This window comes from Sparus aurata, chromosome 23, assembly GCF_900880675.1.
Source record: "Sparus aurata chromosome 23, fSpaAur1.1, whole genome shotgun sequence".
Lineage (NCBI taxonomy): Eukaryota > Metazoa > Chordata > Actinopteri > Spariformes > Sparidae > Sparus > Sparus aurata.
In genome coordinates, this window is record NC_044209.1 from 22,528,689 (window position 1) to 22,547,800 (window position 19,112).

The window sequence follows — 19,112 nt, forward strand, 5'->3', positions numbered from 1 at the left end:
CAAATACACTAAATGCTACTTTAAATCTTGAATGGAGCGAAGTGTTGTGATGTTAGATTAGGAGTGCAATATCCGAGGAGGCCTCGAATGCAGCGACCTTCTATGCAGTAGTCGGTTTGAAACACAGGGGGGCGCTGCTGGACAATCCTCCCTCTACCTGGTCTCCGAGGATTCACTCTGCTTCTCTCACCTGTACTGCCACAGTAATCTGGCCTCATGTTGAGGGAAGTACCCACAACAAATGTCAGCCATGCAAGACAATGAATGGCTCCAGTGTGGTGAAAGTGGACTCATGGTAATATTGGAGAAAGTTTCCTTTTTTTTGTCTGTTGGTTCATTTTACACCTGTACCTGTCTGGTTAGCATTCTTCCTCAACCTTTCACACTTTTTTCTTCCTTTATTTCCTCAACTACCTTATCTCACTTATCACCACCTACTCATTTCATGCATGGTACGTAACGGTTACCATGTTTATCTTCCACTCTGTCCTCCACCCCAGGTTCTGTTGCTGTCATGCACAGGAAGTTGCTCTTCTGCTTTTGTGTTTCTGTGGTTTCTGTCTGTACAGCAAGTGTCACACTCCCCTCTCCTTCCTCTAACACGCAGCCCTCTGTACTCACTCACCAGAGGAGTTTTCGGTCAACAAGTGCAGAGACTAGTGTTACTTAGGTGGGTCTTTTTAAGCAGGCCCCCACGAGGCTTGTAACCTTAATTCTCAAAGGTACTTTTCGAACGCGAGCGACAGGTTCGTGAGAGGACAGACATGAGGAAGAACTGCCTTTTTTCATCATCTACCCCGTCCTCAGGACCCAGGCGGATTCACTAGACGAGAGGCTCGATGTTTCTCTCCTTGAAGGCCCAAAGACTCGGTTTGTTTCAGGCCCTCTCGCTCTAGTCATCAGGAGTTTTTGTCGCTCTGTTTTGGAATACACTGATTTCTCAGGAGAGAGTGTTTGTGTAAAGCTTTCCTCCTGGATTACTTGTGGAGATTAGTGATGGGGAATGCGGCTGCTGGGGTCATGGAGCAGGACCCGGCTGAGGGCCGAGAGGCCAGGAACTCAGTCGGGGCAGCTTCTGGAATGAGCAACCCCACGCCGACCTTGCAGAAGAAGCAGCCGGCTCCCCCCAAACTGCCCATGCCGCCGGAGGAGGAGCTGGAGGAGCGCTTCAACCTGGTGCTGGTGAGTGGCTGCACGGGAGACGGCACACGAAAACAAAGATTTGTGTGCTGGGTTTGTGGTATTGAGGCCACGGGATAATTATGCAGGTGCACATTGTTCAGAGGCACAGAACAAAACAAACCACATCCAATTTTCAGCAGTAATTTCAAATCGAGCCATGTTATGAACACTTGCACTCTGTGATTGATTCATGCTGCCAAAATGCAATTTGAATTAAACACAGCCTGCAGATGAAGCCAGAATATTTTTCACATTTGTTGTCCCCTTGTCACCATCTGTTAGAATATCTGAATCCAGAGGTGGGTACAAGCCTTACAGAACATCTTCGAAGCAAAGAGACATTTGACATATTAACTTGTTCACGTGTTATCAATAACTGCTCCATTCAAATATGAGCTCTGACAATAGGAACAGTGTTACCAACAAGTTACCCAATCGACATACATCCCTTCACTCACTGTTATATTTGAAAATGTCAGAAGAGGAATATGTTGCTCAGTGCACGCCCGGGGTAGCTGGCCTCCAAGGGGAAGTTGAGCAACACATTTACATGACTGAGACCGGAAAACAACTGTTTCACCACTCTTTCAACAGTCGTGAAGACAAGATGGAAAACCTTCTGACGAGTTCTCCAAGTATTGGAGACACCACAGAGAATCACACATCAGAACACACTGTCCAATCTGTGATTATGATTGTTATTGATCACTTTATTTTGGACTTAGTTGTTTTGGGGTTTTTTTTCACTCTGACCAGCTCGTATCAGTGCAGGATGGAGGGAAGCTGCTGACAAGTTTGTTGTGGCTTAAAAAAACATAGCAAATAAGTCTAGAAGGTTTTTCATTATTATCTGATGATGCTTTACAATTACTCACTGATGGAATGTAACTAAGTACATTTACTCAAGTACTGTAATAAAGTAAAGTTTTGAGCTATTTGTACTTTACTTATGCTTCCCCTCCAGGGAATAAATGTCCTTCACTGCTTTTATTTTATAACCTTAGTAACTAGTTACTTTGCAGATTACAGGCAGCATCAGAGCCAGAGAAGCACATTTTCAAATGAATCATTTGATTACAAAACTTTTACTTGAACTTTTGATACTTGAATCCATTTAATATCAGACACTTTAAGACTTTAACTCTGGTACTGTTCGTGTTTTCCATGTGTTTGTATGAATAAGAGTCATGATCCCAGTGTGGTTGGCAAACACTTCATATATGTTAACATTCAGTTCATTCAGTTATTTCACATTAGTCGTCAAAACTTCTCCAAATGTTGTCAGAGCAGAAGAAGTGAGGACGCGGAGGAGTTACTGTTTCATCATATCAATGTGACATATTCTGCTCACTCGGAACTGAATGCCATTTTTTCGTGCCCACAACGCCCTCTCAGCCATGATATTAAAAGTATGACCTCACTTCCTCTTTGGGAAGTAAACTAGAAGGAAACGAGAAATGCACATACTTCTTTATTTCTATATGCTTTCTATGTGTGCTCACAGTTTATCACATACGTTCATGTCAGTGCACACAGATGGGTTTTTTTTTGTTTGGGTTCGTTCTTCAGTTTTTCTTCAGCGTTGTACCCTTACAAACCCACAACGGGACACCGCCCTTGCCCCACCGCGGTTGAAGCTCAGACTCTCCAGAAGCAAAACAACGGTCATTTCCGTTTCTGCTTCTCTCTCTCTTTTTTTTTTTTTTTTTTTTTCACTTTGAAGCTGTGAAAAAGGAGCGGCTGAAGGTATTAGTACTGCCGGTAAATCATCATCATCATCATCGTCATCATTTTTTTGAAGTCTTAAATCAGGTGCAGTGACATGGCTTGTGCGGCGTGCAGCAGCGTTGTGAAAGCAAAAGTTGTGTAGGAAACATTAACTTAGAATAAAGAATAGGAGAAAAGTAATGTTAAGTAACTGAACAATCAGTCCCCAAATCTACAATGTCCTTCAATAACCTCTATGTCTTTATTTTCCACACACAAACTCCACAATTAGGTTCTGAATCATTCATAAGAGTTAATCAGGCGTCATGTAACCATTCAGTTCTGAGAATATTTGAATAAGGGAATAACCTTTTTATACATCAGGCGTCGTTACACCGTCGGGCGGAGGCGATAACTCAGAGTGAAACTGCACTTTTTGGAAGTTAATCGAATGTCAGCTCCTGAAATAGTCGAGTCAACCTGCGCCAGCGACAGAGGTGGAGGTGGGGGAGTTTCTGATCTCTGTCAAATCCTCCTTACAGCTCGACATATTGTGAAAGGCTATAAACACTCTGCCTGTGTTTAAACTTTTATAATGTTGATAAAAAATAAAAATAAACAAAAAACAAAAAACACCAGATAAATAAAAATGGTGAGCAGTGGAGTTGGTTTCTCGACGTTTGATTCTGCCATGCGGTGTAAAATTTGACAAAACATCATCACATGCACAAAAAGGCTCAAATTATTCCCCTGTTATAATAATAATAATAATAATAATAATAATAATAATAATAATAATAATAATAATAATAATGGTAATAAACTTTATTCATACAGGAGCTTTTTTATAAATGAAGTGCAGCTGAAAGGTCTTTGAAGAAGAAAACAATGATCAAGCGCATAAATCAGAATAAAATAGGCGATGAAAGATAAAAAGATGAGTGATGTTTAAAATTATAAAATAAGAAAAGCGAGGTCATGACAACAGGTCTTGTGCTGTTGCTTGTGTAACGTGTTGTTTTCTTCGGTGCATAGAAACAGAAGTTTGCACCGTTCTTTTGTGAAACGGTATTTGTTTTCTGACGTAAATGGTACCTACTGACAACCATCAGTACATACATGTCAACACTGAGTCATCTGCACTTCCGGCAGGTAGTTGCCCACCCTTCTGCTTCACGCGGAAACTGCATTTGTGGTTTGATTTGAATACTGTTGCATAAGCAGGAAAGACAAAGAAATGTCATATTTCTGTCAGGAGCAAAAACATGTGACTAATACAAAATTCATTTGATCACATTTGTTTTTTTAAATATTTAAAAAAACGCCTCCTTCTTCTTCTCTTCTCTCTCTTTCAGAGTCACATGAACTTGCCTCCAGACAAACTGAAGCTGTTGAGTCAGTACGACAATGAGAAGAAGTGGGAGTTAGTCTGTGATCAGGTAAGGATCAAGATCATTTACTTATTTATTAATTTATTCTTGGATCACGAGCCTCATCCTCATCAAAGTGAGCAGGATTCTTGCAGCTGCGCCTTCGCTGGGACAGAGTTGACACAAAGTACATAAACACCCAAAATGGATCATGCGGTGATGAGCAGGGTGCAATGTGAAAGCCTTGCAGCAGTTTCTGTGGTTGAAACCGATGGAGGCGTTGACATGGTAACAGAGGGCGTTTGGTGTCTGCTGTGTTTACTAGAGCAGAGCAGTAATAGGTTGAGATGTGCACCACCAACCGTGTCCAGTCCCGTCATCTCACCCGACACGTTGATAAAAATGAGTCAAAAGCTCCTTCTGACGTGGTGTCTCTGTCGATCCTGCGTCCTCAGGAGCGTTTCCAAGTGAAGAGCCCCCCGTCCACTTACCTGGCCAAGATCAAGAGCCTCTACCAGGACCAAGGAGGGGTGTCTCGCAGGGTCAGTGTGAAGCGCCGCCCTCCCCTCATATCTGACACGACCTTTAATTTTCTACCCGCACACTGATATCTTGATTCTCACCTCTTCTGCTTCTGTAGCTCAAGAAACGGATTCAAGACGCCACCCAGGTCCTTAAAGACTTGGAGATATCCCTTCGCACCAATCACATCGGGTGAGCACGTTGGACCCCTTGTAATGTGATTTTACGTAGTTTTTTGTTGTACTTTAACATCTTAAAAAGTCTCCTACAACACACACCAGTCCCTAATGTCACCTGTTAAAATGAAGTGTGACGCATAAGGTCAGCAGACCTGCTCAGTAATGTCAGTTACACAACGCTAACTATCTCGTAAAACTATCTAAAGCCTGTTCATGTCAGACAAAGTGGGGTTAAAAACCGAATTGTACTGAATTGAGCAAGTTTGTGGTTTGTTGCTTATGAAGTCAAACTTCTTGTTGAGAGCATGACTGTGTTGGGTTTTTTTTCCTTTCTGTTTTTGCCTGAAGAGCCAACTGAGAACAGAATCTGTGATAATTAATGAAATATATTGTTCGGTCTGTGTTTCATGACTCGCTCTCTATCCGTTGTAGATGGGCCCAAGAGTTTCTCAATGAGCAGAACAAAGGGTTGGATGTTCTGGTGGAGTACCTGTCCCACGCACAGAGTGACGTCTCGTGAGTAGCAGCAGGGTGTGACAAGTCTCTAAGAGAGATGATGCTCTAACAATGACATTGTTTATCATGATGGATCTCTGTTGTGTATGAACTTTTCAGGTTTGAAGTGGAGAGTGTTGAGAATGGGGGCACCCTGTCAGATAAAAGTAAACCAGCAGAGAGGTCGATGGAAGACTTGACCTCCGCGAAGAGCTACAGCAGCTCCCACTCACACGGGATGACCAGAGCTGCTCGGGCGCTCACTGTAAGGTGAGGATACGTATACATACGGTGCACTGTATATCATGAACTCTTATTGAAGAGGAAATTTTCACTTCACGTCATCAGCAGGGCAGAAGTGGTGTGACGGTGGCATGTCGAAGAGCCACAGAGATGACCAGATGTCATGTCGTTTTCTTAGAAGTGCTCAGTTGTGTGGAACTGAATCTCATCTGACGGGGGGGGGGGGGAAGAAATGAGAGGAGGAAGTTTTTATTTTCATTACACACTTCAAGTAAAAAGTCGAAATGTCAGGACTCTTCTGGTCCATCAGATCCAGTTAGGGGAGCGACTGACAGCTGCGCGAGCCGACGATCTCTCTGCCGTTACTCCATCGTTGGAGCGTAACGTTCTGTGTGTAGTGTCACAGCCTCTTCACAGCCCTGATACTGACAAGAAACACTGTGTTCGTGAGCTAAAAGAGAAATTATTTCTTTGTTACCAAAGCCGATTCTGAGGTTCAGTTTCACCGATTCATCTACAGAAGGCATTTTGTCGAGGCAGTCATAAGGCCTGTTTGATGCCGTCTCAGAGGGTCGACTTTAATCCCCAACTGTCAAGTTTATCTCGACAGTTCGCCTTTATTCAAGAAAATGTATTTTAACTTAGTCTCGACATTTCAACTGAGCGCATTTCTTTCTCTAAATCACTCTTTTTTTGTTGCATATATAGGTCCAAAGCTACAAAATGTTCTATTAGTGCAAATACTCTCGCAAACAGTGACAGCCCTGATCGATCAGCCAACCAATAACATTAAACGTTTGATTTGATCAGTGTCTCTGTGGTGCTGTTTTTGCTGCAGATCTTCAATCTTATCACCAGAAAGCACTTCCTCTAAAAACTGAGACGTACAAAACCAAGACAAGCGCTTCAGTCGCTCATATCCTTTCAGAATTTCGTCCCCAACATGTCTTTCTTCCTGGCGCCACATTTCACCTGTCAGACAGACAGTAGATGTCCAAAAAACAGAGCTGAAATTCCGTGTCACAATTGGCCGACTGTGCTCACTTCAAACCATTTGCACGCGCAGTAGAGTCTCTTTTTTCTTAAAGCATCTATTCATGTGTCCATACACTTGTCTCCGCTCTGCAGAATAAGCTCCACGCTGGGAAACAAGATGCATAAGAGGTCCCATTCATCCTACCAGAGAGATGACGTGCATGTCTGCATTATGTGCCTGCGAGCCATCATGAACTACCAGGTAGAGTCTCAACAGACGCATAAATCTGTCTTTTAAAGAAGTGATTTCTTATCGTTTAACTCAAAACAAACCAACTTTTCCTGCATCTTCTGATACACGTGCTCCTCTCCGGCCTTCAGTCTGGATTCAACCTGGTGATGACTCACCCGCGCTGCGTGAACGAGATCACGCTCAGTCTCAACAGCAGGAATCCCAGGTGGGTGCATTTGTGTGTCAGACCCGAGCGTGTCTTCTTTATCCGTCTGTGTCCTTCGTATCTAACCCCTCCTATGCTGCTGCTGCAGGACCAAAGCCCTCGTGTTGGAGCTGCTGGCCGCCGTGTGTCTCGTCAGAGGCGGACATGACATCATCCTCTCTGCCTTTGACAACTTCAAAGATGTGAGAAGAGCTTCTTTATCGGGGATCTTGACACATTGCAACTGTTTCATTTGACTTGTGACTGTTGCTTGTTCAGTCATGCCATTGTTCCAGACTTCCCCTATTTGGTGACTCATCTTGTGACAGACACAGTCCACCCATCACATGCGCTGTGGAAGAAGCTTTAGCACATGCAGAACAGTCATGGGTGTTATCTCAAAAAGCAAGAACAGTCCAAGGGTAAAGAGTATATCGTAATTTATGTGGTGATGAGTGGGATCAGCTTCACAGACACATGGATCGAACCATGATTTTTGGCCCGCATGTCAAATTCGATAGGAAAGGCTTGAATTAGATCTAAAATGTAAATGCACATCTTGAACACATTTATTTAAGACTAGAAGTGAAATGCCCAGCATGTAATCAAACAGGAAAGTAAGCTAGGAGAAGTGGTTGAATGCTAACGTTAGCTATTGGGTCGTCAAATGTGGGGTTTTACCGTGAAATATGGACTGATGTTCCTCCAGATTTTCACTATGCATCATCTTTTCAGTCGCTGATCAATCAGGAAGTGGCAAAATAATTTAAAAAACATATATAAACACATTTATATATATACGACTTGCATAACATCAGCATAACATAACATTACCCGAGAGCTTCACATCCTGAGCGTGGCATCAGAGGAAAATGGCCGTCTGTGGATAAAACTGCTCACAAAAAAAAACACTTGTCAGATAAGTTTCTGTTCTTCCTCAGGTGAGCAGAGAACGGAACCGCTTTGAGAAGCTGATGGAGTACTTCATCAATGACGACAGCAACATCGACTTCATGGTGCGTCCACGGATGTTATATCGGCACAAAATGGCCGACTGTTTGCTCACAAATGAAGGGATTTTTAATGTTGTGAAGAGAACTAAAATTACTCTCCGTCTCCAGGTGGCCTGCATGCAGTTCATAAACATCGTGGTCCACTCGGTGGAGAATATGAACTTCCGTGTTCACCTGCAGTACGAGTTCACACACCTCTCACTGGACAAGTATCTAGAGGTGAGTGTGTCCGTGGTTTACCAGCGGTGTATGAGGTGGAGAGTTTAATGCTAAAAATATGAAAACAACGAAGGGGGTGCACGTAGTGATGAACCTGGTGTGAATTATCACCTGAATCAGCAGCCCGGCTTCGCTCTGCAGAGTCTCAGCTCATTGTTGAGCCGTCTGACCACAACCTCACTGTTTTGGCTCGCTCTCCCTGCTCTCATAGTGTTGTTTTCAGCCACAGCAGGGAGCAGACTACCTGCTTGGCAAACAAACAGCAGACAGGCGCAGCTGGAGACCAGGCTTGTGAACACAGTGGAGAATTAAACGGCAGAGGAGCTAAATGTTTTTCTCAGGAGTGTGTAGAGAACAAAAACAGAGCCAGTGTGGTAATATCCGCCACAAACACGGCTTAAAACGGATAACTGCTGGACCGCCATATCAAGCGACACATCTCGATACTTCCTCCTTAGACACAATTATCCATATGCTGGCGCTGATAAAGAGGCACTCAGCTAAGACACTTCACTTTTGCACATTGTTCGTCTCGGTTAGTGTCAAATTCTGTGAAACTTGCATCACAATGCATTGAACAAAAATACTTCCTGCATGCTGCCTTTTTTTTAAGGGGTATTTTGTAACCTTCATTAGATGAATGTCTTGCAATATATTGATTATCGCAGAATCGCTGTATAGTCATCGTTGGAAGCGTATCATGATCCCCACCCCTAATAATCTCACCGGTGATCATATACCCGTGTTGTGTCCACAGCTCTACAACTAATTCAACCACATAATATTGTCTGAAGACTAATTACAATTCTCATAAAACATTTTTATGCATCTGATGAGTGTAAAAATACATTTTTGGTAGGCTGTGAATGCTGCACGCTCATCCAGTTTCCCCTTTTTTTTGTTTTGCTGATGATGGACTCGGAAAATATAAAATAAAAATAGAAGTCAACCTGAATCGATCCCTACACCCTGTACATTATTTCTTTAAAGAAGCAATAGATCCTCATGTTATTCTGAGCTATTATTTCTTCCTATCATTCATCATTATTCGTACGTGTCTGTGTGTCAGCGTCTGAAACAGACCGAGAGCGAGAAGCTGCAGGTCCAGATCCAGGCGTACCTGGACAATGTGTTAGACGTGGGAGCCCTGCTGGAGGACGCTGAGAACAGAGGAGGGATGCTGCTGCATGTGGACGACCTGCAGGAGCACAACGCACAGGTCGGCATCAGAAATAAATCAAAAGAGGAGGCTCTGTTTGACGAAAAGAGGCCTTGATTGTTGTGAAGTTAATGCTGTCTGTGTTGCAGCTGAACGCCCGGCTCGAAGAGATCGAGAGTCGGACCGGGGAGAAAATATCTGAACTTGAGACTCAGCTCATGCAGGCCACCAAGGAGACCGAGCTGCTCAAAGTAAGTGCCCCTCCGTGACATGTACAGTGTTCAATGAGATTAATTAGCCGAGTAAAGGTGTGACATTCTCACAGGTGATTAGTAATAATGAGTTCAAGAGAGTGGCATTTCACTTTGTTTTAATTATCTTCAAATGAAAGTATAATCTAATCACCTTCAATATGAAATAAAAAGAAGAGTGTTTGCACTCAGCTAGTAAATCTGTAAATGACCTTGCATATTAGCAGCTTGGCTTTGGGGGATATAAATGTCTCGCTCTCGGTCGGTCTCTACCCCTTTGGTCCGCAACGATTAACAGATTGCCATTAAATTTTGCACAGACACTCATCGTTACAAGAGGATTAATCCCCAAATGGCGCTGGTGACTCTGATTTATCCTCTTTTCCTTAATAATTATCCCAGGCTGAAATATCTCAACAACTATTGGTCGTGTGCATTTAAATTCTGTACATACATTCATGTTTCTGTAAGGATGAATTCTAATAGCGAATTGTAATTTAAATGGTCATCGACGCCAGCCTTGGCTTTTTGGTCCGTGCCAATGATCAAATGTTAGCATGCTCACACTGCTGTGAGCATGCTAACTTTAACTTATAGCTCAAAACACCTCTAAGTCATTGATTGTATCAGTCAGCAACTCCTCCGGTTTAAAAAAGAAATCAGATTGCATGTAAGCAAATGAGAAAATGACCCCACTTCTCACTTAATTCACTTTATTACGTGTGTACATTACTCTGGCACCAAAAAGAAACAAGATAGCGACAGCTGTAGTCCGAAACTCAAGGCTTCAAAATAGCAGTCCTTCATGTGAATCATCTAAGTACAGCCTTGCAGAGCTGCTAGTGTGCCTGTAGACTTTCGATTTAGGCTAAGGTTCAGGTTTATAATTATATTTTGGGTTACCCTAGAATAGGTGGACATGCTTTAATGCTCAGAAACACATCCGTTTCCTCATATTGTGCAGTGCTGCAGCTCTGTATCCTCCCTCTGAAACTCTCTGTCTGAGCTCCTGTCTCTTTAAGGCCCGCCTCCTGAATACCCAGTCTGCTCTGATTGGTCAGCTCACACATGCCTGAGACAGCATCACCAAAAAGAACAGAGCAGCTGTGCTTAATCAATTATTATGTGTCAAACTAGCAGCTAGGCATAAAAGATGTAAATGTGTCAGAATTAAAAGCTGACGAGGCGTTTCAGGGAATGTGTTTTCTGTGGGAGAGAAGAGCTTCTTTTGACTTTTTGAACTTTTACATGTACGAGAATATATATAATACAATAAAGGGAAGGAGGAAAACACAAAAGCATTAGTTTAATTAGCATCAATTAGATAAGACAGGCTCCTAATTAAATGCTCTTTGTGGAGATGTGTGTTTTTTATATTTGTGTTTGTGTCTGATAGGAAAGCCTGCGTGAGTCCTGTTCTCAGGTCAGTGCGTTGCAGCAGAGAGAACGGGAGCGAGAGCTGGACAGGGAGAGGGAGAAGGACAGGGAGCGTCTGAGCACCTCCACCCCTCAGACGTCCTCAGAGCTGGAGCAGAAGATCCAGGAGCTGCAGGACAAGGGTCTGATCCGGCTGGGACGCAGTGCCTCTGGAGGTCTGGACATCCAGGTGGTGCCGGTCACCGTGGTCGAATACGTCCAGGCTCCAGCCTCGGCCGCCCCGCCCACTGCTCCGGACTCTGTCAGTGATTCAACTGTCTCTGCTCCTCCGCCACCTCCTGGAGGTCCAGGGGAAGTTGCTGCTGCTCCGCCTCCTCCTCCTCCTCCACCTTTACCAGGAACCAGTGGAGTTCCTCCACCTCCTCCACCTCCACCTCCCCCACCTGGTGCTGGACCTCCACCTCCACCTCCCCCGCCGGGTGCTGGACCCCCACCTCCACCTCCCCCGCCTGGTGCTGGACCCCCACCTCCACCTCCCCCACCTGGTGGTGGACCTCCACCTCCCCCTGGTGGTGGACCTCCACCTCCTCCTGGTGCACCAAGCACTGGTAAGAGGGTTAACAGAAGAATCTGAGTGTGTAGAAACAGTTAATATCTTATTTGTTCGAAGATTTATACCTTTTTTTTCTGCCATTTCAGGACTCAAGAGCAAGAAGCCCATTCAGACCAAGTACAGGTTGCCTTTGTTGAACTGGCAGGCCTTAAAACCAAACCAGGTGACGGGCACCGTCTTCAATGAACTGGATGACGAGCAGGTTTTAGGGGTAAGAATTTGGATATCATCATATCACAGACGTGTTTTGTGTATTAAACACTATTTTATCCTGATCATCTCCGCTGCTCATTCTGTCTACATCAGGAGTTGAACATGGACATGTTTGAGGACATGTTTAAGACCAGGGCCCAGGGGCCTCCGGCAGATTTGTCCTCTGTCAAGAAGAAGGTGGCCCAGAAGACCCCCAGCAAGATTTCCTTGATCGACCCCAACAAGGCAAAGAACCTCGCCATCACTTTACGCAAGGGGGGGATGAACCCATCTGCTATCTGCACCGCCATCGAGACGTATGTGCTTCACTGCTGACATTTCTGAGAACTCCTCCTTTATCTCCGTCTCACTGTACGCTCACTGCTGTGGCCTTCCCTACTCTTCTGTTCAGGTATGACCAGCAGTCTTTGTCCATAGACTTCCTAGAGCTCCTCGAGGCCTTCATACCATCAGATTATGAGCTGAAGCTGCTGGTTAACTACGAGAAGGATGGCCGACCGCTGGACGAGCTGACCAACGAGGACCAGTTTATACTACAGTTTGGGAAGATTAAACGCCTGAAACAGCGAATAAACACTCTCACCTTCATGGGCAACTTCCCGGAAACAGTCAAACGTATTCAGCCGGTCAGTCAGTCGCAAAGGTATTTTGTAAACTGGTTTTGAGTTCTGATGACGGATGTACTGATTTCGTTTTTTTACGTCATTCACAGCAACTGAACTCCATCATCGCCGCGTCCATGTCCATTAAGTCTTCAGACAAACTGAAAAAGATTTTGGAGGTAAGTAAAAAAAAAAGAGAGAATACAAAACTTTGATGTAGCTTCAAAATGTGTGATTTCACATCAGTCGTCTCATTTGTCCCCTTCAGATTGTTCTCGCTTTCGGAAACTACATGAACAGCAGTAAGAGGGGAGCAGCGTACGGTTTCCGGCTGCAGAGTCTGGACCTGGTAAGTAGCAATCGCTTGTACATTTTATTCAGTTCAACCAAACGTCAAAGATACTTATTTTTCCTCTTACTGTTCCTGTAGTGCTGTTGATCCATCTTCATTGTTTCGGTGTGAGTTGAGATTTGAAAAGTACATCTCTGTGTCTGGATATTGTCGTGGCAAACGTATCCATGAGTGGATGCACTAGTGATACACTTGGCGGGTGTAGTTTGTTGAAAGAAAATAGTCCTTACATGAAACTGCTGACAATAACTTCCCTGGGTTTTTTCTGAGAAACCACTTCATGCTTTCTAGATGGATAAATAGCACTACCTGTAAGTGGGAAAATGTCTATATTTGAATCTTCCTTTTACGAATCAAAACTTGAATCCACGAACCTTTCCTCACTTCAGTACACTCACGCTTCCAAACATTATAGCCTTACTTAGTCTGGCATGACTTCAGATAGACATTTCTGATACTTGGTGATATTTGGTGTTTGTTACAGATGGAACTGTTGCACTAAACTGAACAACTTCTTTGCTTTTCAGCTGTTGGAGACCAAGTCAACAGACCGCTCACAGACGCTGCTTCAGTTCATCACCAGCATCATCCAGGAAAAATACCCCGACTTGGTCAACTTCCACACCGACCTGCACTTTGTGGACAAGGCAGCCCTCGGTATGTTCACACACACACACACACACACACTCACACTCACACTCACACACACACACACACACACACACACACACACACACACACACACACACACACACACACACGCTTGTGATTTAAATGTGGAGTGATGCTCATCTCGGCTCCGTTTCTCTGCCAGTATCACTGGACGGCATTCTTCAGGACATCCGCTCGTTAGAACGGGGGATGGAAGTGACCAAAAAGGAGTTCATGGTGCAGGACGACAGCCCGGTGCTGAAGGAGTTCATCAAAGTCAACTGTGAGCAGCTGGAAGCTTTGATCAAAGACAGCAAGACAGCACAGGTTAGCCCGCACAACACATCTATAAAACACCTTATTTCATGCTTTTAGATGTATATTTTATGTTGCTGTCCGACTCCCTCCAGGAGGCATACGGCTCTGTGGTGGAGTACTTCGGAGAGAACCCCAAAACCACGCAGCCTTCCATGTTCTTCCCGCTGTTTGGACGTTTCATAAAGGGCTACAAGGTGAGGACATGTGGCGGGTTTCTGATATTTAGCCGTTACCATCGCTGCATTACATTTTAATCATACGTTTCCCTCCCTTGATTAAACCCAGACTGCACAGCAGGAGATTGAGCAGAAGAAGAAGATGCAGAGTGAGAGCACTGAGGAAAAAGAGCCGTCTCCGAGCAAGGCTGGGACGCAAAAGGTAGCAAGAAAGTAGAGATTTAACAGGCTTTGTTTTGTAATGGTTTATATACAGTCTTCTCTGAAATACCTGATACGGGATTAATCTATTTGTGTCTTTTCCAAGGGTCCAATGATGCCTAAGATGCCACAGATGGACCTGATAGCCGAGCTGAAGAAGAGGCAGAAGCCGCAGGTACGCGAGGGGAAGGACGGCGCCCTGGAGGACATCATCACAGGTACAGTAACAGGAACCTTTACCCGTGGAGTCACATTGTGATATTTTAAGCATGTGTTCTGCGGCATGTTTGATGTTTACATGTTGATGAAACTCTTCGCTCTGCTTCAGATTTGAGGAACACACCATTCAGACGGGGAGACGGTCGACGGCCGGCACAGCGGCAGGAGACCTGAAACACGTCTGGTCTGAGAAACCTTTTACAAATCTAACTGGAATCACATTCAAACATACAGACAGAAGAACAAGCTTTAAAACGTTCTGTATATACAGTATATCAAAACATAAAGTTAGCCTCGTGGCAGTGTGTATCTCTGGCAACATTTTAGTGTGAATTTGTCCTGTAAATAGAATTTAAGATGGAACTATTTGATGTTTTTTAACAGTCCATGAATTTGATTCCAAATCGTGTTTAAAAACAATTTGATTATTTTTATGGCACCTCGACCTTTTGTATGCTCTACATTTTATAGTGTTGTTGCCTTGAATAACAATAATAATAATAAAAAAAAATCATGATTTTATTTGAAAATAAAGCTATTTTTTAACCATTGGTTTTGTATTTTCTTCCACAAAACGAGAGCTTTCACCTGACATGTGATGCAAAACACATTCTCTGCTCCTGACGACACGACTCATCTGTATGAGAGGGGAAATTTTAAAAAGGAATCAAAAACTAATAGATTACTTTTCAAATAAGAAAACACAAGTTACCTTTGAATAGAAAACTGTAACTCATCAATCAAATGTATTTAATTTGAGTTTTTATTGTTGTATCATTTGAGTTTATATATTTTAAGTTGGAAAGAGTTTTGATTTCAGCGCCCCGCAGTTCCATTCGCCACCATTTACATTTAAAGGAGAAGTTCACCAAAAAACGAATATTCAGTCATTGTCTCCTTGCCCTCGTGCTGATGGAAAGCCTCATCAGTCAAGTGAAGTTTCATTGTCCACAAAAGATATCTGGCGCTTCACAGTGACACAGCGTTGGAGCGTACTCCTAAACAACTGAAGTCATCTGGGACCAACATGAAACACAAACGGCTCCATACAGCTCATTTCGGTGTCGTCCAAGTCCTCCAGAAGCCAGGAGATCCAAAAATATTTTCTGTGCACCCTTTGAGCTCGTGCACCCACTTCAGACAGGGTGCACGCTAACGCTTTTGGCTTAGCAGCTACAGTGAATATTCCAGAACAAAAATGGTCCTAAATAATTTCTTTTCAAATCAATTTGGGATCTCTGTGCTTCCATAGACTTGGAAATACGTCGAACAAGCTGTATGGAGCCATTTTATATTTTTGGGGGGCTGTTTTTGTACATTTTGAAACAAGTCCCCATCTACTTCAGTTGTGTTGTGATTATGCTGAAAAGGTGTTTTTATTTTTATTTATTTTTTTTTTATTGGTGAAATTAGGTGAAAGACAAGGTGACATGGGGGACAAGTACATCATACCACGAGGATCGACGAATACAGATAGTGGACATACAGTACAGATAACAAAAAAAAACAAAAACAAAAAAAAAAAAAACGAAACGACAAAAAGTTATTATATGTGTAGAGGTAATATAGGTGTGTGTGTGTGTGTGTGTGCGTGTCTGTGTGTGAGTGAATGTGCATGCCTGCAAGTGGCTGAGAGGCAGATACTGTGGTATTATAAACGTATGTAGGTATAGATAGATGATACAACAAAAATAAATAAATAAAGTATAAATAAGAAAAGAGAAGGAAAGTGAAACTGAAGGAAAAAAAAAAGAAAAAAAAAAAAAAAAAGAGGAATAGATCAATAAGTTAAGTTGGGATTATAATAAACAAATTATATTATGTTGATGGTTATATATTGCAGAGAGGGGCGAAGTTGGACCGGGGTATCAGGAAGGCAAGTGAGGGGGCCCCCTAGCCGGCTCCCAGTAGCCCAGTTGGCAGCCCCAGCGGGAGACAGGCGAGGCGGTAGTGAAAAGGCCCCCCCACCCCCTTTTTTGTATCGTCTCATCTGTTGTTGTTGTTGTTGCTGTTCTTTTTGTTTATTGATTTATTGATTTATTTGTTTAGATTGTACCTTGGGCCGCTGCCGAACCCAAAGGTAGCTGCTGACCTGTTGCAAATCTAAACTCCTTTGCCAATTCCTGGTCTGGGCAACTTCCAGACCCTAGGGAGGAAGTCTGCCCGCTGAGGAGTGGGTTGTTTGTTTGTTTTGTTTGACTATTTGTTTTTCAAAGAGAGGGGATGTGAGGTAGGACCCAACCACCCAGCCCCACCCGCCCCCACCGAGGTACTGCCCTGCCCCAAGAGAACCGGACATAAAGCCCCCGCCCACGCCCACCTTCAACCATTCCAGTCCAGCCCCGCCCTCTCTCTTAAATTTATTATACAAATGTCATTGTCATGATTATTGTTAAAAAAATGTAATAAAATTAATTAATAAACAAAAATAATAATAATAATAATAATGATAATAATAATAATAAATAAGTAAATAAAGCAAACAAAAAATAAATGAAGAGATATATGTCATATATATGATATATGACATGGTAATAATAACACTTTTAGTACTGTCAGTAATAACAATCATAATCATAATATTCAGTCATTAATATTAATAAACACAATCAACAAAGTGAGCATAACATTAGTAATAGTTAGCACAGTAATATTCTTGTTAATAATGAAAATATTGACAATATAGTAATAATAATAGTATTAATAGTAGAGGAAGAGCAAAAGAAATTTATGGCATACATGGATAAATAGTATGTGTGTTTGTGTTTGTTTGTTTTTGTGTGTGTATGTGTGTGTGTGTGTGTGTGTTTGTGTGTGTGTGTGTGTGTGTGAATTTGTGATGTGTTTTGAGGTGTCAGGAATGTGCGCGGTACTGGTGCAGCTATAGGCCCATCGAGGAGAGGAATGGGGACCATCTGTCCGTAAAAGCTGTTATTTTGTTGTTGTTGTAAGCAGTGATTTTTTTCCATGGAGATGTGTTCCAAGAGAAGATTGATCCAGTGATTGATGTTGATTGAGTTTTTTGATTTCCAATTTAGGATAATTGTTTTCTTAGCGACAGTGAAAGAGATGAGCAAGCTGTTTTTGTATTTGTTTGGTATAGTGATTGTGGAAGTGTCTCCTAGTAGGCAGAGCTGTGGGGATGAAGGGATTCTGCAGTCCAGTATGGTGGAAAGTTTTTTTGTGATAGAGTTCCAGAAAGAGTGAACCGGTTGGCAAGCCCAGAGTGCGTGAAAGTAGTTATCTAATGTTCCTGTTGTGCATTGTGAGCAGATGTCTGTGGTTGCTAGTCCCATTTTGTGCATTTTATATTGTGTGATATGTGTTCGGTGGATGGTTTTGTATTGGATTAACTGAAGGTTTGTATTAGATGTCATAGAAAATGTATTTTTATTCATATCTGTCCAGAAATCTGATGAGGGGGAAATGTTCAAGTCCGCGTTCCATTGAGATATTGGGAGTGTTATGGAATAATCTGATGCTAATAATAGTTTGTAGAGTTTGGAGGTTAGTTTATTTAAAGTCCTAAATAGAGTTATGTTGTCAGTTATTTCTGGGGGTTCAAGTTGGTTGTCATTTATATTAATTTTGGATTTGAGTATGGATTTGAGTTGTAAGTAATTTAAAAATTGATGTCTGTCAATCCCGTAGTTCTCTATGAGGTCCTTGAAATCTATAAGCCGATTATTGTTTAAAAGGTGGCGGAGATGTGTGATACCTTTTAGTGCCCATGTGTGATAGTGAAGAGGATTGTTGAGGAGTTGAAAATCCGGGTTGTGCCATATTGGTGTGTACTTGCACGGTGCTGTAGTGGATTTGAAGATCTTGATGACTTTCCACCAGGCTGTCAGAGTTGTGGAGATTACTGTGTTTTTGAAGCAGGGGTGTCGTTTGATGGTTGTATTTAGAAATGGCAGATCTGAGAGTGCGATGTTTTGGCAATAGTGCTGTTCTAGGTCTGACCAGGAGGTATTGTGGTTGGTTTGGTGGATCCATTTTGCAATATATTGTGTTTGATTTGCGAGGTAGTAAAAGTAAAAGTTTGGTGCATCTAGTCCGCCTTGGGATTTGTTTTTTTGTATAGTGGATAGTTTAATCTTTGCTTTTTTATTTTTCCAGTAGAAATTAGTGGTGATAGAGTCGATAGATTTGAACCATTTGTCTGTTGGTATGATGGGTAGCATTGAGAAGAAGTAATTGATATGGGGGAGGATTTTCATTTTGACTGTGGCTATTCGTCCTATTAGAGATAGTGGTAGATTCATCCAACGCTGGAGATCATCTTCTATTGTTTTTAAACAACTGAAAAGGTGTTTTTGCTGTGAAGCTCCAGAAATGGTTTGTGGGACACCTTTCCATCGGTATCAGGGTGAGTAGTGGCTTTTTAGGTGCTTGGTTTTAGATCAGAGAGCTGCCTCTGAACTGTACATCGTTACCAAGTCGTGATAAATATATCTGAGATTTGATGCGAATTTTAACACGGTGTGAAATGATGTAGTAAATTTTACAGACCGACTACACACCAGGGACAGTGATCATGTTTTATTGAACGTGATAAACGCTTAATGAGCATGAGCAAGCCTGCACGAGCCCAGATGTGAGTGTGTGGCTGCCAGGTAGAGAAGCCTCTCTAATCCT

The 19,112-nt window shown here is 42.7% G+C and overlaps 1 protein-coding gene across 1 annotated transcript; it reads left to right on the plus strand.

Moving 5' to 3' along the window:
* The first annotated feature begins 596 nt into the window (after window positions 1–596).
* fmnl1a (formin-like 1a) lies at window positions 597–14,976 on the plus strand. The gene is made up of 25 exons (XM_030408764.1): window positions 597–1,182; window positions 4,245–4,328; window positions 4,715–4,801; window positions 4,900–4,973; window positions 5,393–5,476; window positions 5,576–5,725; window positions 6,827–6,935; window positions 7,055–7,131; window positions 7,220–7,313; window positions 8,052–8,126; window positions 8,232–8,342; window positions 9,412–9,561; window positions 9,651–9,752; window positions 11,149–11,737; window positions 11,829–11,953; window positions 12,049–12,251; window positions 12,347–12,581; window positions 12,668–12,736; window positions 12,826–12,906; window positions 13,437–13,566; window positions 13,724–13,887; window positions 13,971–14,072; window positions 14,164–14,256; window positions 14,362–14,473; window positions 14,584–14,976. Exons 1-25 carry the CDS (start codon window positions 997–999, stop codon window positions 14,646–14,648), a joined length of 3,351 nt encoding a protein of 1,116 aa, XP_030264624.1. The 5' UTR covers window positions 597–996; the 3' UTR covers window positions 14,649–14,976.
* The last annotated feature ends 4,136 nt before the right edge of the window (window positions 14,977–19,112 follow it).